This window comes from Orcinus orca, chromosome 10 (genome assembly GCF_937001465.1).
Source record: "Orcinus orca chromosome 10, mOrcOrc1.1, whole genome shotgun sequence".
NCBI classification, from domain to species: Eukaryota; Metazoa; Chordata; class Mammalia; order Artiodactyla; family Delphinidae; genus Orcinus; species Orcinus orca.
Window position 1 is genome coordinate 36,098,357 of NC_064568.1, and position 24,544 is coordinate 36,122,900.

The 24,544-nt window shown below is 55.4% G+C and overlaps 2 protein-coding genes across 9 annotated transcripts in view; one reads left to right on the plus strand and one right to left on the minus strand.

Annotated features, from left to right (window-relative positions):
* The first annotated feature begins 468 nt into the window (after window positions 1-468).
* On the plus strand, window positions 469-18,344 carry NT5DC2 (5'-nucleotidase domain containing 2). Of its 3 annotated transcripts, none has more exons than XM_004267897.4 (14): window positions 469-796; window positions 13,680-13,864; window positions 14,006-14,080; window positions 14,345-14,400; window positions 14,542-14,635; window positions 14,837-14,965; window positions 15,078-15,138; window positions 15,221-15,323; window positions 15,445-15,546; window positions 15,754-15,835; window positions 17,451-17,537; window positions 17,633-17,773; window positions 17,858-17,922; window positions 18,004-18,344. In XM_004267897.4, exons 1-14 carry the CDS (start codon window positions 577-579, stop codon window positions 18,263-18,265), a joined length of 1,662 nt encoding a protein of 553 aa, XP_004267945.2. In that variant the 5' UTR covers window positions 469-576; the 3' UTR covers window positions 18,266-18,344. The 3 variants fall into 3 exon arrangements, 2 of the variants coding, with proteins under 2 accessions (XP_004267945.2, XP_033280467.2); XM_033424576.2 differs by lacking the exon at window positions 469-796 and adding an exon at window positions 804-3,062; XR_004482311.2 differs by lacking the exons at window positions 469-796; window positions 17,858-17,922; window positions 18,004-18,344 and adding exons at window positions 803-3,062; window positions 15,977-16,046.
* Window positions 18,253-24,544, minus strand: part of STAB1 (stabilin 1) — a 29,047-nt gene continuing 22,755 nt past the window's right edge. For 3 of the 6 annotated variants that reach the window (XM_033424549.2, XM_033424547.2, XM_033424551.2), the window contains 23 exons: window positions 24,362-24,409; window positions 24,072-24,149; window positions 23,821-23,967; window positions 23,252-23,392; window positions 23,090-23,149; window positions 22,603-22,779; window positions 22,434-22,520; window positions 22,156-22,305; window positions 21,999-22,055; window positions 21,711-21,912; window positions 21,188-21,337; window positions 20,994-21,098; window positions 20,742-20,849; window positions 20,468-20,661; window positions 20,230-20,374; window positions 20,016-20,149; window positions 19,762-19,927; window positions 19,576-19,685; window positions 19,364-19,483; window positions 18,945-19,277; window positions 18,723-18,869; window positions 18,518-18,634; window positions 18,253-18,430 (listed from right to left, as the gene is read on the minus strand). In XM_033424549.2, coding sequence (XP_033280440.2) covers window positions 18,374-18,430; window positions 18,518-18,634; window positions 18,723-18,869; window positions 18,945-19,277; window positions 19,364-19,483; window positions 19,576-19,685; window positions 19,762-19,927; window positions 20,016-20,149; window positions 20,230-20,374; window positions 20,468-20,661; window positions 20,742-20,849; window positions 20,994-21,098; window positions 21,188-21,337; window positions 21,711-21,912; window positions 21,999-22,055; window positions 22,156-22,305; window positions 22,434-22,520; window positions 22,603-22,779; window positions 23,090-23,149; window positions 23,252-23,392; window positions 23,821-23,967; window positions 24,072-24,149; window positions 24,362-24,409 — 3,033 coding nt within the window. In that variant the 3' untranslated portion in view covers window positions 18,253-18,373. Of the gene's footprint in view, window positions 18,443-18,517; window positions 18,635-18,722; window positions 18,870-18,944; window positions 19,278-19,363; window positions 19,484-19,575; window positions 19,686-19,761; window positions 19,928-20,015; window positions 20,150-20,229; window positions 20,375-20,467; window positions 20,662-20,741; window positions 20,850-20,993; window positions 21,099-21,187; window positions 21,338-21,710; window positions 21,913-21,998; window positions 22,056-22,155; window positions 22,306-22,433; window positions 22,521-22,602; window positions 22,780-23,089; window positions 23,150-23,251; window positions 23,393-23,820; window positions 23,968-24,071; window positions 24,150-24,361; window positions 24,410-24,544 lie in introns of those variants that run through there. The other 3 variants (XM_033424550.2, XM_004267896.4, XR_004482306.2) reach the window with 3 other exon arrangements.

Below are 24,544 nucleotides of genomic sequence, written 5' to 3' on the forward strand. Positions count from 1 at the left end.
ATCCGCCAGAGACGTGAGTGAAACGGGCCGGTCTCTGGTCCGCGGGCAGAACCGGCAGGGGCGAGGGGCGGGGAACAGGACCCCCGCTGCAGGACTGGGGGAAGGGGCAGAGGATCTGAGGTCAGAAGGACAGGAGGTGGGGGAAGGGGCGGGAGGCCCCGGGAGCAGAGGGGGAGACAGAGGACCGGGGGGCCGGGGTGGACCCGCCGCGCTCTGGCCCTTTCCCCTCCGAGCCCTGGCCGTCCGGAGCCTCGCGGGGACGGCCTTTCTTAGGCCCGCCTGCCTCCCTAGGGGAGGAAAGAAGGAGCCGCCATCGCCACCGTAGGTTCCGAAGGGGCGCAGAGTCCTCCTGGGCCGCTCCGGAGACTTGGGGAGGGGGTCGGGGAGCCCGCCCCGCCCCGTCCGGGACCTCCCGCCCCCCGGACATAGGGACGCTCCCATTGGCGGTCGGGCTCCGCGCGCCGCGCCCATTGGCCGGCCGCTGTGAGGAGCACGCGGCCACGGTGGCGGGCGCGCAGTAGGAGGGCGGCGGACGGGCCGGAGGGCGGAGGGCAGCGCGGGCGGCGCGCAGCGGGCATGGCGGGTGTGGGGCTGCGGGCGGCCGCTCGGCGCTGCCTGCCGCGCCGAGACCACGGCGGGCCGCGAGCCGCCTCGTCCTCGCCCTCCTGTCCTGGTTGCGGCCCTCCGGGTCCCGGCGCCCACTGCCCCGGCGCCCCGCGCTCGGCGCCCGCCGGCGGCGCCGAGCCCAGCGCACACCTGTGGGCTCGATACCAGGACATGCGGAGACTGGTGCACGGTAGGTGAGCCCGAGCGGGAGGAGCGCCGGGCGTGTAGCCCTCTCGGCGGCACACGCGAGCCTGGCCGACGGACCGACGGACCGAGTTCCAGGGTACCGCTCCCGAGTCGTCCCGGGCGCCGCTCCTCGGGGGGAGCGCCGTGGTGGGGCTCGCCAGGGCCCCAGAGCCCTAAGGCCGGGCAACCCTTCGGGAGGGACTCCGGCGGAGGGTCCTGGGGGCTTCTGGGGACTCCCGGAGGCGGGCGGGTGCGCGGTTTGTTCCTCCGCTCAGTATTCAGGAGCTCGGGGTTCCTGTAGCGGCCGCCGGAAGGCGGGCCCCGCCGTCTTTCCTCAGGGTCCCGCCTGTTGGGAGGCCGAAGCGGAAACGCCCCCAACCCCTTGTTCTCTTCGGGGCCTTTAGTTGGGGCGGGAGTACTGGGGACAAAGCCAGCCAGCCGGCGGCGCTGGCCGAAGCGGGCTCCTAGAGATTCCTGACTCAAAAGATGCCGACTAGACTCTTCGGACGCCTCTAGATTCCGCCCTGGAGTCTCGCGCTCTCAGCTCAGGAGGGGAAGGCGTTGTTTGGAGAAACGACACCAAGTCGCCCAAGTCCCCTGGAATCCAGAAGTGTTGCTGCTTCCTTGGCCAGGGCACTTACTCCTCTATCCTCTCTCCCTCTGCAAAACTGGCAGATGAGGCCCCAGAGCACCCTGGTGAGGCCAGAGGGCTGGATATTTGTTCTGGTCTCTGGGGCCCTGCCTCTTTAGCAGACAGATGTGGTTGGGGCTTGGCCCTATCACTGACCAGCTGGGTGGCGCTCAGCAAGCCTCTTCCTCTCGGACCCTCAGTGTCTTACATCGGAAAACACAGTCCTGGGGCCTCTGTCACAGGGTTGTGGTGCTGACTCGGAAAGAGTCCAGGAATGGATGGGGCAACTTCAGGAGGAGCCCCTCTGGGAGTGACATAGCTTTTGTCATCTTATAAGACAAAGTGGTCCTGTCTGGAAGATTCCAACTGCCTGAACGAGGGCTTCCACTCCAGCTGTGTAGAGACCTGGGAGTAGTATGGGTGGACAGGACTCGGATTTTGAGGAGCTGAAGGCAGAATAAGCCCTGAGGACTGGTGGTTTTGAAGCCCTTGGGCCTCTATCAGGACCATCCCTGCCTCCCCCCGCCACCCAGTGGACTGGGCATACATGGGGTGCCGTTTAAGGACCTGTCTTTGCTCTGGGCCTCGAGAAGACCCTCAGTAGAGCAGCCTGAGAAGCCTGCATTGTAGGTGTGGGGGAGAGACATAGGGAAGTCTAGTGGGCTTTATCACTCAGGGCCCACTTGGATTTTCAGATCTTCACAGAGACCCCCCCCCCAAGCTCCTCTTGATGTGATAAGGGCAAGGTCATTTCCAAGATGCCATAGTGAGTGCCGGGATGGACCAGCCTTGCACCCCTGGGTCCTAACTATCCCCTTCTGGCTGGGTTTCCTTGGGGGAGATTCTGGACATTGAGACATGCTGATGCCTGTGGGCAAAACTTTGCCGGGGAGCCAGGCCCCAGGCCAGCCCCTCCCCCCCCCAGCCTCATTGTGGTGACACTGGAAGGCTAGGGGGAGGGACAAAGTGATTGAGGCAGTTAGGGTGACCTGAATTCAAATCTCAGTTCCATGGCCTGTTGCTAGATGGTTTGGAGCAAGTGACTTTACCTCCCTGCACTCCAGTTTCTTCCTCTGGATGATGGAGGAATAAATGTGATCACCTCATGGGATTGGAGTGAGCTCTAAGGCACCTGCAGCAGCTGGGAGGATGGCCCCCACAAGTCTCATGGCTGCCATTGAGAGGAGTTGGCCTGGAAGGTGGGGGCTGGACAGTGAGACCAGTGAATTTGGGAGGCTGGTGCAGGTGGGGGGCATATCTCCTCACCTGGCCCCATGTACCACCACAGCCCTATGGAAGAAACTGGGGCCTTCTGGCCCCCAGAGCTATGGTTTTCTCAGTCTAGAAGCTGGGTCAGGAGGCCAGGCCTGTGGGCTGCTTCCCCATCCTGCTTTGTTCCTGGGAGGGTTGTCCATCCCTCGGAATATCCTCAAGGGCAGAGGCGAAAGCCTGGATTTGGCCAGAACTCAGCGCCAGGAAGGGGCTGCACAGCCAAGCAGACCCCTGCCCTCCTGGGGAACTACTGGGCTTTGTGCTGAGAGTCACAGATGGCACCCAGGAACTCAGGACCGTGGGAAGGGACATCTCAGAAGCAGCTTCATAAGAGAGCTGATGTCAGCTGTGTCTCATGTGCACCCAGGTGAGGAGTGTTCCATCTGCACCCACGAATCTGAAGCAGCTGCTCTTCCAGGCCTAAGGGCCACCAGAGGAACCAGCCACACCTGTTCCCCCACCCACATTCTGTACTTGTCTCCAAAGGAAAGGGGATGGGTGTGGAGCCTGTGTTCCAAAGGGACCTCTGAGGCAAATGTCTGCTCCATGGCCAAGGGCTTCTGCTTCAAGATCACAACTTGTGTCTGAGACAAAAATTAATTCACTGGAGGCTTGGGCTCTTTGGGCCTCAGCCACAGGCTAGAGGTCTCAGGAACGGGGCCACCTGGAGCCCCTGCAAGGCAGTGTGCTGTGTGTGCACCTAGTCCTGCCTGCTCCCCTCTGATTCCCTGCAACCCGTTTCTTTGAGGGAAACTGGGGACAGGGAAATGTGGGCTCCAGAGGTGCATTGCCCATTTAATCCTACATTTGCCACGGGTCCAGGTGGGAATGCTGCCCAGAGCACGTTCTGTATGACCCTCTTTTTAATTTTGTAGGTTGGTACAATTTTTATTCCTCCTTTAGAGACAAGGAAACTGAGCCCCAAAAGGTAAGGTGTGGTAATTTTCCTGAGGTCACAGCCATGTGAGGGAGGGCTCGGTCTGCTCTTTCTGACCTCAAAGCCCGTGCCCTTTCCCCGTCCACCTCCCCCACTGCACAGATGGGGAAACAAAGGCAGATAAGCCTGGGAACCCTCAGCCCCCTAGGGAGCAGCCAGGGGATTGGGGTGGCTGTGACTGTATCCTCAGAGGAGAGCAGCCTGGGTAATGACCCAGAACCTACCACATGTCCCACCTGTCATAATTAGCAATGTTCCCTGCCTAGAGGTGATGCTGAAAACTCGGCCTCTGTACACCAGTGCTGAATCAAGTCTCGGAGACAGAGTTTTAGGTGAAGTAGAAGAGAATAGCTTTCCTGCTTTGCCAGGCAAAGGGGGACGCAGCAGGCTCCTGCCCCAAAACACTATCTCCCAACCCAGGAGGAGTTGGTAAGTTTTTCTAGCAATGGTGCAAGGGTGGGGTTGTTGAGAAGATTAGGGTGTGAGCAGGGTCTGCACTCCTTTAATCTCATCTCAGGTGGTCTCCTAATCTTGATGAGCTTCTCTGGCTCCTCAGATCTTGCCTCAGGTGTTTCTCGGCTGTTGCTCCCTTGTCTCCCCATCCTTTCCCTTCCCGACTAACAGCTGTTCAAATCTGCCCTTTGGAACCCAGGGAAGGTCATGGAGGCTGGAGTCTGTTCCCTACAAACAAGAAATGAGGGACAGAAAGGCTTCTGTGCCCAGGAGCCCCACAGGGTCTTGCTTGGTTTCACTCCCCCCTTTTCTTTGATACTCCTCAGTCTTGAGGAGAACAGATGTTGGACAAGATAAGGAATAATCGTTTTGGATAGAAATGTTAATCATAAACTTGGCAGAGGGACTCGGTTTTAATCCCCGCTTCAATTTTATCTTTCCCCAAATCTTACTTCCTGCTGAAATGGGGCATAGATACCGAATTAGAAATATTAGAGGGCTTCCCTGGTGGTGCAGTGGTTAAGAATCCGCCTGCCAATGCCGGGGACACAGGTTCAAGCCCTGGCCTGGGAAGATCCCACATGCCACGGAGCAACTAAGCCCGTGCGCCACAACTACTGAGCCTGAGCTCTAGAGCCTGTGCATTGCAATGAAGAGTAGCCCCCACTCGCTGCAAGGAGAGAACGCCTGCACACAGCAACGAAGACCCAACACAGCCAAAAATAAATAAATAAATTTATTAAAGAAACAGAAAGAAAGAAATATTAGAAATACTTGAATTCCTAGTCCTGGATCCAAGGAGTCCTGTATGATTAAGATCTCAATCCCTTAGTCTGCCATTTTGGTGCAACAGACCCAAGTTAAAGGTAAAACGAGTGACAACTGGATCTTTAGTAGATGGTGTAGATCTCACTTCCTTAGAAATTCAGGAGAATAAATCGGAAACCCAGTCTGGAACTGGGCTGTTGTAGCCAGTTGTTTCCAAACAATTCCCTGTAAGGGGGAAAACTCACCAAGTCCACCCTGAAGACTCGGAAATAGGAAGCTCACCACATATCCAGCAGTTAAGAATTATCAAGAGAATCAGCATATGAATCTATAGTTTTGTGGGGAAAAGTAAAAGGTATGAGAAAGAATAAGAAAACAAAACTTCATTACACTTGTCGGAACAAATACTTAAGGTTCCCCAAAGAGTGAGATGTCCACTTCTTAGGAGTCTTGTTCGCTGGCTGTAGGCAGGCGTGGCTGGTCAGTCTCTGGTGATCATCTTACTCTAGTGTGATGTACCCATGGTTTTACTCCATCCAGTTTCAGAGAGGTATGAGTGGTAAGAACATCATAGGCTCCCTTCCATTTCTCTTCAAGCTGCTGCTCAGGTTCTTGTTCTTTCCACACTTTCAGCAGCACCCTGTCTCCTGTTTTGAAGGGATGAAAGGGAGCTTCCAGGCGAGGGGGAGACCTGTGAGACACAAACTCATGCTTAGCGGTTAACAATTGACCAGTCTGTTGTACATACTGCTTAACTTATTTATTTGAAGTATAGTTGATTTACCATGTGCTAATTTCTGTTATATAAAAGTGACTCAGTTATACACATATACTTTTTTTTTTTTTTTAGGCTGCATTGGGTCTTCGCTGCTGTGCGCGGTCTTTCTCTAGTTGCAGCGAGCAGGGGCTACTCTTTGTTGTGGCATGCAGGCTTCTCATTGTGGTGGCTTCTCTTGTTGTGGAGCATGGGCTCTAGGCGTGTGGGCTTCAGTAGTTGTGGCTCATGGGCTCTAGAGCACAGGCTCAGTAGTTGTGGTGCACGGGCTTAGTTGCTCCGTGGCACGTGGGATCTTTCCGGACCAGGGCTCGAACCTGTGTCCCCTGCATTGGCAGGCGGATTCTTAACCACGGTGCCACCAGGGAAGCCCTACATTATTTTTTATTTTTTATTTTTTTGCGGTATGCGGGCCTCTCACTGTTGTGGCCTCTCCCGTTGCGGAGCACAGGCTCCGGACGCGCAGGCTCAGCGGCCATGGCTCACGGGCCCAGCTGCTCCGCGGCATGTGGGATCTTCCCGGACCGGGGCACGAACCCGTGTCCCCTGCATCGGCAGGCAAACTCTCAACCACTGCGCCACCAGGGAAGCCCCCCTACATTATTTTTTTATAGTCTTTCCATTATGGTTTATCCCAGGAGATTGGATATAGTTCCTTGTGCTATACAGTAGGACCTTGTTGTTTATCCATTCTTTTTGTTTTTTTAAGATTTTTTTTTTAAATGGACCATTTTTTTTTTAAGTCTTTATTGAATTTGTTACAGTATTGCTTCTGTTTTATGTTTTGGTTTTTGGCCACGAGGCATGTGGGATCTTAGCTCCCTGACCAGGGATCAAACCCACACCCTCTGCATTGAAAGGCAAAGTCTTAACCACTGGACTGCTAGGGAAGTCCCTGTTCATCCATTCTAAATGTAACAGTTGCATCCAGTAACCCCCAACTCCTAGTCCATCCCTCTGCCTCCCCACCTCCCCACCTCTCCCCTGGCAACCAAAAGTCTGTCTCTGTGTCTGTGAATCTGTTTGTTTTGTAGATAGGTTCATTTGTGCCCTATTTTAGATTCCACATGTAAGTGAGATATATGGTATTTGTCTTTCAGACTTAGTTCACTTAGTATGATAATCTCTCATTGCATCCATGCTTGCTGCAAATGGCATTATTTCATTCTTTTTATGGCTGAGTAGTAGTCCATTTTTTATGTGTACCACATCTTCTTTATCCATTCATCTGTTGAACATTTAGGTTGTTTCCATGTCTTGGCTATTGTGAATAGTCCTGCTGTGAACATAGGGTGCATGTATCTTTTTGAATTATAGTTTTGTCTGGGTATATGCCCAGGATCGGGATTCCTGGATCATATGGTAGTTCTATTTTTAGTTTTCTGAGGAACCTCCACACTGTTTTCCATAGTGGCTGCACCAACTTGTATTCCCACCAAGAGTGGAATTCCCTTTTCTCCATACCCTCTCCAGCATTTGTTATTTGTAGACTTTTTAATGATGGGGATTCTGACTGGTGTGAAGTGGTACCTCATTGTAGTTTTGATTTGCATTTCTCTAATAATTAGTGATGTTGAGCATCTTTTCACATGCCTACTGGCCATCTAAATGTTTTCTTTGGAGAAATGTCTATTATGGTCTTCTGCCTGTTTTTTGATTGGTGTTTTTTTGTTTGTTTTTTGTTTTTGTTGTTGTTTGTTTTTTTGGCTGCACTGTGCAGCTTGCGGGATCTTAGTTCCTCAACCAGGGATGAAACCCGCACCCTCAGCAGTGAAAGTGCACAGTCCTAACCACTGGACCTCCAGGGAATTCCCTGGGTTGTTTGTTTTTTTGTTGTTGAGTTGTATGAGCTGTTAGTATATTTTGGAGATTAACTCTTGTCTGTCTCATCATTTGCAAATATTTTCTCCCATTCCGTATGTAGGTTGTCTTTTCATTTTTTGAGTGGTTTCCTTTGCTGTGCAAAAGCTTGTAAGTTTCATTAGGTCCCATTTTATTGTTTATTTTTGTTTTGGGAGACTGACCTAAGAAAACATTGGTACGATTTATGTCAGAGAATGTTTTGCCTGTGCTCTTCTAGGAGTTTTATGGTGTCATGTCTTACGTTTCAGTCTTTAAGCCATTTTTAGTTTATTTTTGTGCATGGTATGAGGGTGTGTTCTAACTTCATTGATTTACATGCAGCTGTCCAACTTTCCCAGAACCATGAACTGTTTTTCTTTCTTTACTCTTAGGAGCCAAGAATGGTCGCCTGTATATAATTTCTTAAGGGCTCAACCCTCGCCTGCTTCTAGGGGCCACCCACATATGGAGGAGAGCAATTGGCAAGCCCTTGTTCTATTTTAGATGAGTTTCCTGGCATAGCTTAGCAAAAGTTCTTCATGGTGTGATTCATCTTCTTAGCCTTTCTCATAGATCGGTGTCTCCATGCTGAGTGAAGTTTCCATTATATACCTAAAGCTTTATTTACTGTTTGTGTTATTTCTGCTATGAAAGCAGATCCATGGTCACTCTGAATAGTAGAGGGAAGGCTGTACCTAGGAATAATGTCCTTAAGAAGAGCTTTTGTCACTTCTAATACTTTTTCTGTTCTGGCTGGGAAGGCCTCTACTCAACCTTGATCCACGTGCAATGCTTGTAAATCTTTAGCCAAAATCTCGTTGAAGAGGGTGGGGGAATTTTTAAATCCTTGTGGCATCCCAAGTCTGATGTAGCTCAGAAAATTCAAGTTTGCAACAATACAGAAATATGTCCGAAATCACATACACAATGGTCAGTTCGTTTTACCATAGTTACTCCATTTTGACTTTCAAATGCACTCCCCTCCTCAGTGTCAAAGCAGATGTACAATGCGTGTCTGAAAGGCCACAAAACAGGCCTTTTTTTAAAGTTAAAAAAGTTTTAAAGTTAAACCATGTATAAGCCAGTGACTTCCCCACACCTCAATACATGCAGATTTTTTTCATCATTTTCCCTCTGATTGCAAATCTTTCAATAGAAAGCATTGATAATCAAAATAGCTGTCCCTCAATGCCGGGGTGATACAGCTCTTTGACCTGGTTGTAGATCATGTCCCTCCATGCTAGGCCTCCTTTATATTTGCCTAGTTAATCCACACTGGGGGAAAACTGATCAGGTATCGTGAACAAGCTCAGAGGTATGTTAGTGAGGAAACATTTTATAGGACATACATTTTATCATTTATACCCAATTGTCACTCGAACATTGTACATGTGCCTTAAGCAGTAGACCCAGCTCAGTGGTATGATATGACATTTATGAGAGACCTGTATTTGTCTGAAGGTCCTTCGCATAAATCTTGAAGATGAAGCACTTCTGCAAAAGCATCAGAGTACAATAACTGTCTATAAATGACAGAAGGACTTAAAGGATGCAGTTAAACATCTGATTACAATGTAATCGATAAAGAAACTTGGTTACAATAACCAGAATTACAACTGATTACATTTGATTTAATGTACCAAATCTTAATTAAATGTTTCTCTCTGAAATGCCTCAGGGGCCCTCTGAAGCATCTCAAAGTTAGCTGGAGGTCAAAAGAACTTTTAGAAACTGCCAAACAATGCTATTTACTTAACCAAAGTGAAAAGATTTTAAAGGTGAATACAATCACTTAAAGGCAAAGGAACTCACAAGCTGTTATCAAAAGCAGTATTTCAAGAAAACTTTAGAGGAAGAAACCAAATCCAGTCTTGTCCCGGCCCACTCCCAACAAAATTCATTTACCCAACTAAATTTCCTTTTCCTTTTCTGCAGACCTTCTACAACTTTCTGTAAACATTTTGCCCCTTTTCCATTCAAAATCAACCAGCTCTAGGGCAAAAATCACTTTTTTTTTTCCTTAGGAAAATGCAGTGCCATTCCTCATACCATCTTTTGTTCAAAACACACAACCTACTTTCCTTAAGCAACTGTGAATTGTCTTCAGCACTCTGTAGATTTATAAACATAAATACCAATAATTTCTAAAGACACGTGCTTTCTTTTTTATTTAATATTCTTCATTCATTTATTTATGGCTGCGTCGGGTCTTAGTTGTGGCATGCGTGCTCTTCTTTGCGGCGTGCGGGGCTTCTCTCTAGTTGTGGCATGCGGGCTCCAGAGCGTGTGGGCTTAGTTGGTTGCCCCACAGCATGTGGGATCTTAGTTCCCCGACCAGGGATCAAACCCACATCTCCTGCATTGGAAGGTAGACTCTTAACCACTGGACCACCAGGGAAGTCCCAGACATGTGCTTTCTTATAAAGAATCACAGGGTGGCACCAAGTACCTTTAGTTCCTACATACCTTTAGTCTCTCTGCAAAGGGAAGCCAGTATTCAGTAATTAATGTTTCAGTATCTTATTTTACTTGGAAATGGCCTACCTATTCAATAAACTTCCATCATTTAACTTAATTTAGCACAACTCTACAATTTTAAGTTACCAAGCATCTGGAGAGATTATTCTTAAGTAGACATTCCTAAAATACTTATTCGTAAAGTTTACCTAAAAACTCTTAACCTCGTTTGCTTTACTTAACACTGATGATTCTAAAGACATGTCTATATTAATTAAACCAACAAGCTTAACCTACCTTCAGTAACAGATATCAATTCAGTACTGAATATTTCCGAGATCGTGTGGTCCAAAATTTATATTGGCCAATTTTTTAGACATTTAGATTTAACTTGTAAGCTCTTACTTTTAAGTCAATTAAACAGAGCTCATTTACAAGTTAGCTCCTACATAAAGACAGAACCAGAGATCTCACAGTTTTTCCACTTGAGTTTAATAAGGCCTTCTTTCCCCTGCCCTTTTTCTTCAGTCTCAGGAACTAGAGATGGTCTAGATAACATGTGTTCCTGAGGACCTAGGCACAGGGGGAAAGAAATACCAATTCCTTTTCATGGGAGCATAGCTGAAGAGCTCCTAGTTTTGTAAAAATACCCTAGGGGGTGTACAGAGATTGAACAGAGCTCTGGTCACCTATAACAAGGCTAGTCCAAAAGGGAAAATCCCAACCAACATTCGTCCACAGGCAAAGCCCCACGCAATAGGGAAGGATACACTGATGTTGTCACACGTGAGCTCTGTTATTCACAAAAGATGTCTCAACCAGTCAGTGCAAGTACTGACACACACACATACAAACAACAAACATGGTCCCACAAACAAAAGATCAGACAAGGCGTAGCCCAAAGATTCCATTTGCACTCCCGGACAGAGAATTCAAAGTGGCCCACAATGAGCAGGTAGAATTTTCCCACCCTGCGCGAGCCAGAGTGGCTCACCCCAAAACAATACACATAAAAGCACAGACGACAGATAAGCTATGGCCACACAGATAATTAGAGGAGGTGTAGTTTAAAAATTCTGCTTCCACTCCCAGACAAAGGTTTCCAAACAGATTGGCTCAGTTCTTGAAAAAGAACAAACCCAGAGTTGGCTCTTGGAGAGCCCAGAGTGGCTAACCCAGATGGAGTGGAGAGAATTCCCAGCCTTTCCATTCCTGTGACAAAAGGATTCTAGCTGAAGAATAGAATAATAATTTAGGCTACCACACAAAGGCCACCTCTCCTTACTTTTAGGAATGTACATTGGCCAAACAGAATTACAATAGAATCTCATTCTTTTTAGCCATAGGTTGACCAGTCTGCCAGAATTTTCCCCAGGGGACTATCAGATGGACTCGAAGAAGAAGCACTTCCCATGTTTGATTGAAAGAACACTCACGCTCAGACCAAGAACAAACCAAAATCCTAGCCAGCAACAGAAGCCTCAAACCAAAGAAACCAAAAACCCAAACAGAAACCAAAACGAAATGGGCTTCCAAGTCCCACTTAGCCTGTGATCTCTGCCCAAGTGGCACACCTCTCAAATGGGATTTCCTGGAATGGAGAATCCCCCAAATGGGAACCAAGGTTCCCCCAAACGGACAGGGTCAAAGTGGCCACAGAGTACTTCCCCAAATGCTAGCCGAGGTGTTGTGACATCCCAAATGCTACTTTTATGCTTCCCCAAAATAATTCCTTGGAGTAGGAAGTCCAGGGTGGTCCAGGCAGGAGGAAGAGAGGAACATCCTCAAGGCGAAGATGACCTCGGCAGCTGGGCAGCTGCAAGGGTGGTCCCTAGCAGGACCACTCTTCCACTGTCTCGTCCCGCCTCGGAGTTCCAGCTGCCAGGATGGCCGATGGGGTATGACTGGGGCTCAGCCTTCCCAGACAAGGGTCCCAGGTGATCTGGTCTCTAAAGGAATTCTTCAGCCCTCCACTCTTGAATGAGGCTGGCATGGAGAAAATCTTGGAGCATCCAATCAAGCCAGGGAACCACCCCCCCCCCCCGCACCCGCCCCAGGACTGCCCACGAGTCAGCCCCATGTTGGGTGCCAAATTTGATGCTAAAAACTCAGCCTCCCTGCACCAGTGCCAAATCGAATCTTGGAGACAGAGTTTTGGGTGAAGTAGAAGAGAATAGCTTTATTGCTTTGGCAGGCAAAGGGGGACAGGCTCCTGCGCCAAAAAACTATCTGCCAACCAGGGAGGAATTGGTGAGGAGTTTTTATAGCAGTCGTTCAAGGGTGGGGTTGCTGATAAGATTAGGGTGTGTGCAGGGTCTGCACTCCTTTTGTGGTCTCCTAATCTTTTTTTTTCTTTTTTTAATTTATTTATTTTGGGCTGCACTGGGTCTTCATTGCTGCGCGTGGGCTTTCTTTAGTTGCATCGAGCTGGGGCTACTCTTCGTTGTGGTGCGCAGGCTTCTCATTGCAGTGGCTTCTCTTGTTGTGGAGCACAGGCTCTAGGCACGTGGGCTTCAGTAGTTGTGGCGCATGGGCTTAGTTGCTCCATGGCATGTGGGATCTTCCTGGACCAGGGCTCAAACCCGTATCCCCTGCATTGGCAGGCAGATTTTTTTTTTTTTTTGGCTGCGTTGGGTCTTCGTTACTGTGCGCGGGCTTTCTCTAGTCGTGGTGAGCAGGGGGGCTACTCTTTGTTGCAGTGCGCTGGGCTTCTCATTGTGGTGGCTTCTCTTGTGGAGCAAGGGCTCCAGGCACGCAGGCTTCAGTAGTTGTGGTGCATGGGCTTAGTTGCTCCGTGGCATGTGGGATCTTCCCAGACCAGGGATCGAAGTCGTGTCTCCTGCATTGGCGGGTGGATTCTTAACCACTGCACCACCAGGGAAGTCCCAAGAGGCAGGTTTTTTTTTTTTTGCGGTACGCGGGCCTCTCACTGTTGTGGCCTCTCCCATTGCGGAGCACAGGCTCCGGACGCGCAGGCCCAGCAGCCATGGCTCACGGGCCCAGCTGCTCCGCGGCATGTGGGATCTTCCCGGACCAGGGCATGAATCCATGTCCCCTGCATCGGCAGGCGGATTCTTAACCACTGTGCCACCAGGGAAGCCCTGGTCTCCTAATCTTGATGAGCTTCTCTGGTTCCTCAAATCTTGCCTCAGGTTGTTTCTTGGCTGCTCCTCCCTTGTCTCCCCATCCTTTCCCTTCCCTACTAGCAGCTGTTCAAATCTGCCCTTTGGAACCCAGGGAAGGTCATGGAGGCTGGAGTGGGGGACAGAAATGGGGGACAGAAAGGCTTCTGTACCCAGGAGCCCCACAGGGTCCTGCTTGGTCCCAGGGGCAGTGAATGTCATTACGTGGACTGGTGGGCAGCTGAAATCCGATTAGAGGGGCCTCACTGTGAGACCTGTGGCAGGTGCACAGAGCTGGGGCCCTGAGCAGCAGCGGAGCTACCCAGTACCCCTCACCTTGATAATGTTCCTAAGTCCCAACCCCAGCTTCAGGCAAGGTGGAAAGTGTCAGAGCATAGCCAGGTGTCCCATGGGGCTTATGAGAGTCTGGAGGAGGCATGGCTCAGAGCAACTGGTAGGCTGCAGGCGGTGGTATAATCCAGGACCCATAGGGTCCTTACCCCACCCATGTGACCCTGGGCGAGTGACTTTTCACTGAGCCTCAGTTTGAGCTAATGCTGCATTGAGCTAAGAGTACATTTTAGGGTGTTTCCTGATCATCCTCATTATACTTATACCTCCTTCCTCTAGACCTCCTGCCTCCTGAGGTCTGCAGTCTCCTGAACCCAGCGGCCATCTATGCCAACAACGAGATCAGCCTGCGTGATGTCGAGGTCTACGGCTTCGACTATGACTACACCCTGGCCCAGTATGCGGACACGCTGCACCCAGAGATCTTCACTGCCGCCCGTGACATCCTGATTGAGCACTACAAGGTGAGGCCAGACAGGTAGGGTCCCAGGCCGGATCATGGGGCGCCCCTGGATGGGTGGCTGAATTGATCCCCTGAGGCAGCTGCCCAGCCAGCAGGTCTGTCAGTACTGCTGGCTCAGGCCTGACCTGATTTCCCCTGACAGTACCCGGAGGGGATTCGAAAGTATGACTACAACCCCAGCTTTGCCATCCGTGGCCTCCACTATGATATTCAGAAGGTGAGTGGCTAGACCACTGACTCCCTGGCCCCTCCTGACTGGATGTATATCAGAACTACTTCCTTAGCTGCCCGTCTCCTATGCGGGCGGGGGCGGTGCTCATCTTTCTACTCCCTTGGCCTCAAAGCTGTAGCTTCCTCTTGGCGTGCACATGATACCCTTGGTACCATCCAACTGGGGCTTCGGCATGGGGGTTAGCAAAGGCTGGCTCAGAGCTAATGGCAAACTCCTTCATTGCCCATCTTACTCCCTTGGTGCCCTCAGAGTCTTCTGATGAAGATTGACGCCTTCCATTATGTGCAACTGGGGACAGCCTACAGGTCAGTGCTAACCTTGCCCTGACCGCACCCCAGCCTGCTGCTCCAGGTCCACACTGTCCTGCATCACCCCACGGTCCCCCACCCTACACCATGGCCCGGGTTCAGGACCACTTCGGACTGGTGATCTCTGCATCCACCCAGGGGCCTTCAGCCTGTACCAGACGAAGAGGTGATCGACCTATATGGGGGCACCCAGCACATCCCACTGTACCAGATGAGTGGCTTCTATGGCAAGGTACTCGCTCCGTCTGCCACTGCCCAGGGCAGCCAGCTCCATGACCTCACAGCGGGTGCTGGCTCCCTGGGAGGCAGTGCCTACACCCTGGTGCGCCAGCCCTGACCCACAGGCTGTGCCCCTCCACCAGTGTCCCAAGACATATTTGGAGCTCTTGGGTCTCCGGAGCTGGGGCTTGCTGAGTCAGTGGTCCTTCCTCAGGGTCCTTCCATCAAGCAGTTCATGGACATCTTCTCGCTGCCAGAGATGGCACTGCTCTCCTGCGTGGTGGACCACTTCCTGGGCCATGGCCTGGAGTTTGACCAAGCACACCTCTATAAGGATGTGACGGTGAGGGCGCTAGGCCTGCCTCCCAGTGTGGCAGGGAAGGTGAAGTCCAGCCACAGCAGGGCAGGTCCTCCTGGGCTCCACTGTGGCCTCACTGTCCCTCCACTGCCCCCAGGACGCCATTCGAGATGTGCACGTGAAGGGCCTTATGTACCAGTGGATCGAGCGGGACATGGGTAAGGGGGGATGGTTGCCCTGCTGCGGCCTGTCCGGGCAGGGTGCAGGGCTGGCCCTCAAGCTCCCATCTCCCCCCATTAGAGAAGTACATCCTGCGAGGGGATGAGACATTCGCCGTCCTGAGCCGCCTGGTGGCGCACGGGAAACAGCTGTTCCTCATCACCAACAGTCCTTTCAGCTTCGTGTGAGCACCCCCGTGTCCCCCAACCTGTGGGAGGAGGGAGCAGGGCAGGGGCCTGAGTTGGGGTGGGCAGGCCTGGAGCCGCCCTCAGACACCTGCCACCTGTCCCACTCTGTCCCACCAGGGACAAGGGGATGCGGCACATGGTGGGTGCCGACTGGCGCCAACTCTTCGACGTGGTCATCGTCCAGGCAGACAAGCCCAGCTTCTTCACCGACCGGCGCAAGTATGGGCCTGGCAGGGGCGATGGGCCCAGGGAGCGGGGACTGGCCTCTGCTTGCCGCCCTGTATGCCTGGGGTGGGGGCACCCCCTTGCTGATGGGCAGGTGAGCAGGTGGGCCTTTGCAGAGTGGGAGGTGTCCAGCCTGTGGTCCTGCCACAGACTGGAAATCAGGCCCTTTAACCCCACCCTACGCCTTTCAACCCACCCTAGGCCTTTCAGAAAACTTGATGAGAAGGGCTCACTGCATTGGGACCGTATCACCCGCCTGGAAAAGGGCAAGATCTATCGTCAGGTGAGAGCCATCTAGGTGGGAGTTGTACCTGGTAGGGACCCCAGGGCCCAGCCACGGCCCCAGGCTGTGGCGGGGCTGCCGCACGGCCTCTTGGGCCCTGACCAGCCACCACACCTCTGTTGTGGCTCTGTCCCCTCACAGGAAGTGGCTCCCAGGGCCTGGCCCAATTGCTTGGCCTCTCTGTGCTGTGCTTTCCTCGTCTGTAAAAGAGGTATAATACTCTACTTGAGTGGTGGTGTAAAGCTCTTAGGTTGTTGGGGCATTCGGCAAGTGCCCAATAAATGGCCCTGCTTTTGCCTCGGGCTGAGCACTCTGCTGCAGCCAGATGAGCCTGGTTGGGGCCCCCGAGTTGGGCTGGTGGGGGCGCTGGCACAGGCCTCGGAGGAGACCCCTTTTCTGGCTGGCTAGGAGGGTGAGAAGGGCCTTGTGCTTGGTGGGGAAGTGTCAGGTGGCTGTGAGCAGGAGGTGATTAAGGTACTTGGCTCTGGGTGGAATGCGGAAATCCTGGCTGAGCTGGGCTTCTTGGAGATGGAGGTTCCAGAAGCTGGGGGCAGGGAAGAAGCCAGCAGTCGGGCCAGTGACAGCCACAGGGAGCAGCCTCGGGCCGCCCAGTGCCAAGGTCCCAGCCCTTCACCCCTGCCGACCGCTCGGCCTTCCACCCTGCTGGCCCCCAACTGTCGGTGGCCCCCTTGGGCACCAGCTTTACCCCTCGGCTCTGAGGCTGATGCTCCCTGTTGTCTTGGCATCCTGGCTGAGCCTGAGGAGGGTCACGCGTCTTTGTGGGGAACACTGATTTTTCTTCTCTGGCAGGCTTTAGACTTCTGTATGCCTGGTGTTCTGAAATTTCATTGTGTGTGTGGTTCTCGTCGTCTTGGCACGTCCTCAGCGCCCCGCCCGCTCGTACTTCCCTCCTGCTCCTCACCTTCTCTGCTTGAGCTTATTTCAACCATTAAGCCCTTCACAGCTACCTGTTTCCCCCACGGCTGTCACCTCCCCAGGCCTCTCACGCCCGCAGACTGCCTCTAGTAACTCCTTTTTGCTGGGTGTATATTCTCACTTCTGGGCTGTGGGTGCCTGCCCTGTGGAGGCTGCTGTACCTCCTGCTCTGTGCCCCCCGCCACCCCTGCCCCGGTTTCTGCTCCCCTGCCAGCTTCCTCTGCTGTGCTTGAGCCTGGCTGTTTTCATCTCTCCAGCTTTGGCGCAGGAGGGGCAGGCGGCCTCACAGTGAGGACTGCCATTGGTCTGCTGGGTCCCTCTGGGCTCAGGCTGAGGTGGCCTGCTTGCTTCAGGGCCATGGGGTCACTGCTGCAGTTTGTTTCCCACAAAGAGTGAACTCAATTCCTAGCTTGGGTGGGTGTGAGGGCACAGGGAGGGGAGGCCCAGGGCACCAGGCCAGGCCTATAGGAGACCTTCCTGCCCCAGGCAGACCCCCTTCCGGAGCCTGGAGGGGACAGCGAGGCCACGGGAAAGGGCAGCCCAGCATCCGGCTAGAGGGGCCTTGCTGCCTCTGGGGATTAGGGATTTGGGAAGACTGGTGGAGAATTACCCTGGGGGAGCCCCTTCGGCACACTGGGCTTAGCCCGGTCTCCCCCGCCCACCCCCAATCTCTTCCCAGGGAAACCTGTTTGACTTCCTGCGTCTGACGGAATGGCGAGGCCCCCGTGTGCTCTACTTCGGAGACCACCTCTACAGTGACCTGGCGGTGAGGGCGGGAGGCGGGGATGGGTCGCAGTGGGGAGGGGAGGGGGACCTCCTGGCCGGCACTGAGCCCTGCCTACCCTGCACCCTGCCCCCCAGGATCTCATGCTGCGTCACGGCTGGCGCACAGGTGCCATTATCCCTGAGCTGGAGCGAGAGATCCGCATCATCAACACGGAGCAGTACATGCACTCGCTGACGTGGCAGCAGGCGCTCACGGGGCTACTGGAGCGTATGCAGGTGCGGGGGCAGCTGGACGTCTGCAGGGAGGTGGGGGGCCGCTGCCTGGCCGCACACACCCAGAGCACCCCTTGTCTCCCCCAGACCTACCAGGATGCTGAGTCTCAGCAGGTGCTGGCCGCCTGGATGAAGGAGCGGCAGGAGCTGAGGTGAGTGGTGGGGCCTGGGCAGGAGCCCCAGCCCAGCCCCCTCAGGAGCACCCCCATGAGTGCCCACATCTCCCTCCCCAGGTGCATCACCAAGGCCCTGTTCAATGCGCAGTTCGGGAGCATCTTTCGCACCTTCCACAACCCCACCTACTTCTCGCGGCGCCTGGTGCGCTTCTCCGACCTCTACATGGCCTCCCTCAGCTGTCTGCTCAACTACCGCGTGGACTTCACCTTCTACCCGCGCCGCACGCCCCTGCAGCACGAGGCACCGCTCTGGATGGATCAGCTCTGCACCGGATGCATGAAGACACCCTTCCTTGGCGACATGGCCCACATCCGCTGAGGGTACCTTTATTGTGTGGACCAGGCCCAGCCCCTGCTGTCCCCACCCACTCTGGGCAATAAAAGCCGCCTCCCTCCTGCTCGTGCCTCTGCTTCAGCACCGGCTGCGTCACTTGACCTCGAGGATCCTCTGGGTGTCAGGGAAGTCGTCCTCCAGGAGCGCGTCCTGAGGGGAGGACTGTATGTTTGTTAGTGGCTGGACTGAGACCAGGCCCTGGGTCCCCTTTCCCAAGCCCCCAGCCCCCGCACTCACGTCAAAGGGCTCACAAAAGGCATCATGGCTACCAAAGACCGGGTTGGGGACAGAGACCAGGGTTGGGCTCGTCCCTTCCTGCCATGGGGAGAAGTCATCAGCAGCATCATCTTCTGCCTGGGAAGGGAGGTGAGTAGTGAGAGGCCTCAAGCAAGCTCGGTGGGCCCAGACCCCACCAACCCCATCAGTCTCCAGCCCAGCCTACCTGGAAGGCAGAGAAGCCAAAGCCTGCGGACCTGCTTCGGGCACGAAGGTAGAGGGCTCCGGCCGCAAGGCCAAGGAGCACTCCAGCAGCTACCACAGCCCCTGCGCCTGCTGCCACAGGTGGGGCCTCCGGGGCCAACACTGCCCGCTGCCAACGAGGAGAGCATCAAGAGACCTGGCCAGAGCAGTCTCCTCACCCCTTGCCCACCCCTGGCCAACTCACAGGCTGTGGGGGTGCCAGGAGGGGGCTGGCCAGAGTGTGGATGATGCCGTTGAAGGCCACGATGTCCCACACAATGACGTGGCTAACCACAACTGCTCCTGGGACCTGTAGGGAGACCAGGGTCAGGCCCAGTGGGTGAGTGAGGGCTGGGGCCAGTAGGGGAGGGGCAGCCTCCAGACTCACCACAGGGGCCCGAGAACTGTTGTCAGGGCCCATGTCACTGATGATGAGGCTGAGGCCTGAGTGGGCGGGAAGCAAGGTACCCTGGCTGGCGTTGGTGCTCAGGAAGGTGATATTGGAGGCGTGTAGCTCCAGGTCTGGGCCGCTCAGTGTCTGTGGGCAAAGCAGGGCCTGTTGGCCTGGGCCAGCTAGAGGGAGCAGAGTTGGGCCCTGCTCTCCCCACATCCCCTGCTACTTACCAGGTTGTCCATAAAGCCTTCGTTGACAGGGACGAAGAGTGTCTTGTAGGTGAGCTCGTCGTCCAGGAAGTCCAGGAAGTCGAGACCCCTCGGGGTGGCATTGGCATAACCCAGTAGCATCTGGGATGGTGGGGACAGGGTTGTGGGTAGGCTCTCTCCACAGGGATCCCAGCTGTACCACCCCCCGGTCCTGAGCCTGGGCCCCTGCACACCCCGTAGAAGGTGGAGAAGTTGGCAGTGGTGGCCAGTACATCAAGCAGCTTCCCATTGCACACGCTGGCCCCATCACCCACGAAGCCATCGCGGCATCGGCAGGCCACGTCTGCAGGAAAGGCAGTGAGTTAGTGGGTCAGTGGGAAAAAGCAGGGCAGAGAATGGGGTGTGGTGGGTGGCTGTACCTTGCATGCGGTAGCAGTAGGCGTCCCAGCACTCCGACAGGTTCTCCCGGGCACCCAGACTGACCACGCCCACCTGACCATCGCCACAGTCTGCTGCCGGGAAAACGACGGGATGGGCAGCCGAGCCATTGGCCAGCCAGCCCACAAGGCAGAGGTGGAAGCCCAGCTGTAGGGATACAAACAGATGCTGAGACCCAAGACCCAACTCAAGGGGCCCCCACAGGCTTGGCTCCAGACTCCTGGGCCCCGCGCACCTGCTGGGCAGCAGAGAGCTGAGGGAGAGAAGCAAGCACAGCTCCTTGGGCCCCACAGGCTGCCTCGGCCTGTGAGAAATTCAGGCTATAGGAGCCACTGGGGGCCTGGAGGTGGAAGACACCGGCTCGTTTTTCTGTGGAAGGCAGGGATGCGTGGTCAGAGGGCCAGCACCGAGGTAAAGCCGGGGTGCTGGGAGAGGGCAGGGAAGCACACCCTGGAAGTGCAGGTCAGTGCACACAGCGTCCACGTGACAGGGTGGTGGCTGGTCCAGGCAGCGGTCCACGGGCGGCTCAGGCTCCTCCAGACACTGCAGTCCATCACCCACGTAGCCAGCATGGCACGCACAGCGCCGTGTGTTCTGGACAGCAGAGCAGGTGGGCGCCCTTCAGGGACTGGGGGAGCCGCTCATCAGGGGGCCCCCGCCCAGCTGCTTGGCTGCCCGCCTGCTCACCGGTCCAGTGCTCAGGCAGTCAGCGTGCTCGCTGCAGCCCCCACGGTGGCCATCCTCACAGGGGTTGCGGGCCCGGCAGCTCCAGCCATCACCCTCGTAGTCGGGCAGGCAGGTGCAGGTGACCACTGTGCCTACCTGGCTGCAGTTGGCATGCTCGCTGCACCCGCCACGCCCATGCTGGCACAGGTCTACCACTGGAGGCAGCGAGAGAGTGGTTGGACCAGGCGACAGGAGGGGAGGGGAGTGGGGCCTCCCACCTCACATTCCTGCTCACCTGTGCACGTGCGGCCATCCCCTTCGTAGCCCAGGCTGCACTCACAGCTGTGGCCAGCGCGGCACACGGCCTGGGATGCGCAAGGTGGAGCACACACAGGCTGCAGCTCTGTCCCCCGGGGCCCACCCCACACATCCAGGTTAGTGGCTGCCCTCCCAGACCCCCTTCCACCTCACTGTGCAGTTGGGGCATGCACTGGTGTGTGCAGGTATACAAGTGTGCAGGGTCGGCACAAGCACAGGGCCCACTCACCCAGCTGCACCTCACAGTGTGGCCCAGTCCAGCCCTCATCACAGAAGCAGGAGCCAGAGCCCCCCAGGCCCTCATCGCAGTGGCCATGGGAGGTACAGTTGCAGGCTGGGGAGAGGAACAGGCAGGATGGTGGCGGCACATGGGCCATGTGGATTAGGGAGCAGGATAGGGCAGGGTCGGGCAGGACAGCCTACCTTGGCAAAGGGGCCCAAAGGCACCTGGGGCACAGAGTTCACATGCCATCCCGGCAAACCTCGAATGGCACCTACAGTTCCCGCTGCCGCTCATGCCGTCCATGCATGTGCCATGGCCATTACAGGGGCTGCTGGCACCCCCAGGGCAAGCTAGGGGTTAGGGTGGGAGAAGAGAGGTGGGGCCAGGGACGCTCATCAGGAGCCGCAGACACACATCCCCAGCCTAGCCACACAGTCCATCCACCACCCAGCAGCAGCAGAGGCTCTTGCAGAAGCAGCAATCCACCCAACTCCCCACGCCCTGGAGAACACCTGGACCCCAAACACACCCCACCAGGTCCTGTACCATCTACACACCCACCCCAGCTCTTAGAGCGTTCTCACCTGGTAAGATCCACTCCCCGCCCCCAGCCCCTGACCACCCTGACACCCTTTCTGAGGCACAACGGCCAGAACTATGCCCTTGGCCACCTTGGGAGCTGGAGAAGCCAGCCAGCAGCCTCCACAGCCTCAGGACACTCACCTCGGCACTCACTGCCATAGTGACCAGGGCAGCAGCTGGGCTTCCAGGTGGTGGTGACACAGTTGCGGTAGCAGCCCCTGCCCAGGCCTTGGGGCTGACCCCAGTGGCTGGGCCGGGCCCAAACACTGCGCAGTGCCAGGGAGTGCAGCGGAGGAGACGTCCAGAACTTTGAGAAGTAGCGCCAGCAGCCCTCAGGGCTGCCCTGGGCCAAGAGGAATCGGGCTGCAAACCTGAGCTTGGTAGGCCCTGGGCCCTTCCCCCACCCCCACCTGGCTCCCAGCCCCTTACCTGCTCCTGTGAGCCCTCAGGACAGGGTGGTTCCAGCCCACAAACGCTGCAAACCTTCTGCAAGGAAGGGAGACCAACAAAGCAAGCTCAAGTGAGTGGACAGGACAGGTGGGCTTAGGCCCCTGCCTGTCCACCTCTGGCCTGTGGCCTCCCTCACCAGCCACAGAGGCCGAGTTTCAAAGCGGTCACACCGGGCACCGAGGCCAGGTGGCTCCAGCAGCTGATCGATGCCGTAAGCCAGGCCCCCCTCAAAGGGCAGGTGTCGCTGCACAATCCGGGCGTCCTCCTCTCCCACCGTGAGCTCACCCTGCAGGTGGAAGATGTGGAGTACGTGGTGGATCACAGGTGTACTGCAGCCCCCCCACCGCCCCGCCCTGCCAGTGCCAGGGCCCCTGCCTCCTGCTTCCCTCGTTCAAGCTTCCTCCCCAGGCTCACCGGCCGGGCACGGCTGCAGGAGAAGGAGATGGGGGTCCCATGCATGGTGCGCAGTGGGCCCAGGTTGGGCAGGTCAGATGCCAAGGCCTGAGCAGATGGAGCACAGTTGGAGCTGGGAGGGCAGGCTCAGTGGCAGGCAGTGGGGACCAAGGTCTGGGAGTGCACCCACCTCGACGTTGCGGATCACGTGGCCCCGCACAATAGCTGCCAGCTTGTCACGGTGGTCTTTATGGTATAGCCAGACCTGGCGATCGGGAGGCAAGGCTTGCAGGGCGGAGTCTGTGGGCCACAGCATTGTGAAGGGCCTATGGAATGAATCTCGAAGCAGGGGCAGCAGGCCAGCCATCTGGTAGGATAAAGGTGTGACAGTCCCGTCAGAGGATGGTGGGCAGATGGAGGGGCTCCAGGGACCCAGGTGACCTTCCCACCAGCCACATGCCTCTAGCCATCCCAGGCCAGTAGACATGGACAATACATACAAGTTGTCAAGTATGTGGGCACAAATAAGCACACCCTTGTGCTCACTGGGACACTCATGCCCACAAATATGTCCCTGTGCACAGAAAGGTGAGCACACACGTTGACAGTCGCCCGCATATACACACTTAAACGTGCACATATACACACACTGAAAGGCTCACACACAGGAGCAGTACCGTCACAAGGCCACTGAAGATCTTGTAACCGAAGCTCTCCGCAGCGGCGGTGAAGTTTCTCTGGGGACAGGCACTCAGTGAACAGTGAGGTCAGGAGGGGAGGGAGGATCCCAGGCCCCTGGGCGCCTGCCTTCCAGCTCCCCGCCCGCACCCAGGTCATACCTGCGGAATCGGGGCAGCGTCAGGCTCCCAGTGCAGCGCTTCAGGTGGCAGCAGGACACGGTCGATGAAATGCAAGACACCGTTCACAGCCTCGTGGTCGCTGCTCACCAGGCGCGCGAAGTCATTGATGTATATGTTGCCCTGGGGGTGGGGCCGGGATTGAATAAAGCCAATTAGTGGGGTGCTCAGGGAGCTGTGGGTGGGGCCTGAGGTGGGAGCAGAGCCTGGGTTGGGTGAGTCTTGGGGCAGGAAGTGGGTGGGGTCAAGGCTGAGGGTGCGTCTTGCCTCCAGCCCAGGGAAACAGCCACCCAGGGAAACAACCACCGGACTTGGCTGGTGGGAGCCATGCAGACACAGGGCCAAGCTCAGAAGTCCTGAGCCCAGGACTGGCCCCTGGTAGTGGGTGGGGTCCGGGGACAGACTCATCTCCCTCTCATTAAAGCCGCCCTGGCCCTGGGAAGGTGAGACGGTCCTAAAAGCATGGGGACAGGGCATAGATGCGGGGCTTGAAAGCAGCTGAGTCCTTGGTCTGCGGACAGTCCATGTCGGGGACCAGGACCTGGGCTCACCTCCCTCTCACTGAAGCGCAGCGGGTGCCCGGAGAGTGTGGTGGCATAGCCCTCCTCTAGCAGCTCCTGGCTTCGCAGCTGCTGGCAACCAGCCACGTGATAGCGGAACACAAGCTGGCGATTGGCACGAATCCGGGCCAGCTCATCCTGGAGTGGGAGTCATGAGGGTACAAGGGTGCCCTGACTTCCACCTCTGCCCAGGCAGCGCCCACCCCCCAGAATCCCCAGCCTTGCTCCAGGGGCTGAGTTACCTGCGACAGGTTGGTCATTAGATCTGCATGCGGCACAAAGATTGTGAAAGGCCCATCCCCCTTGAGCTCCTTGTATTCCTGGGGGGAGAGGGAAACAGCTTAAGTGGAAGAAGGGTGACCTGGGACCAACTCGAGGTTTCCACTGATTTTCTGGGAGAGACACAGACTCAGAAACCAAACCAGCCAGCCCTCTGACCAAATGAGAATATCATGGCCCAGAGACAGGTGGGATTTGCAGGTCAGAGAGGCCCAGGCTGGACCAAGGATGTGCAGGCCAGCTGGTTACTCACCAGGAGATGGAGGCTGAAGAATGAGGCATGCTTGTCCCGAAGGAGCTCCTGGATCAGGGGAGACAAGGATCAGCTCAGATTGTGGTTGGCCTCCATTCAGGGCTGGTGCCTGTCCCAGCACCTAGAGCCCAAGGTCTGGCCGAGATAGAGATGAGGAAAGGAAAGCCAGGGTGGTCTGTGCTG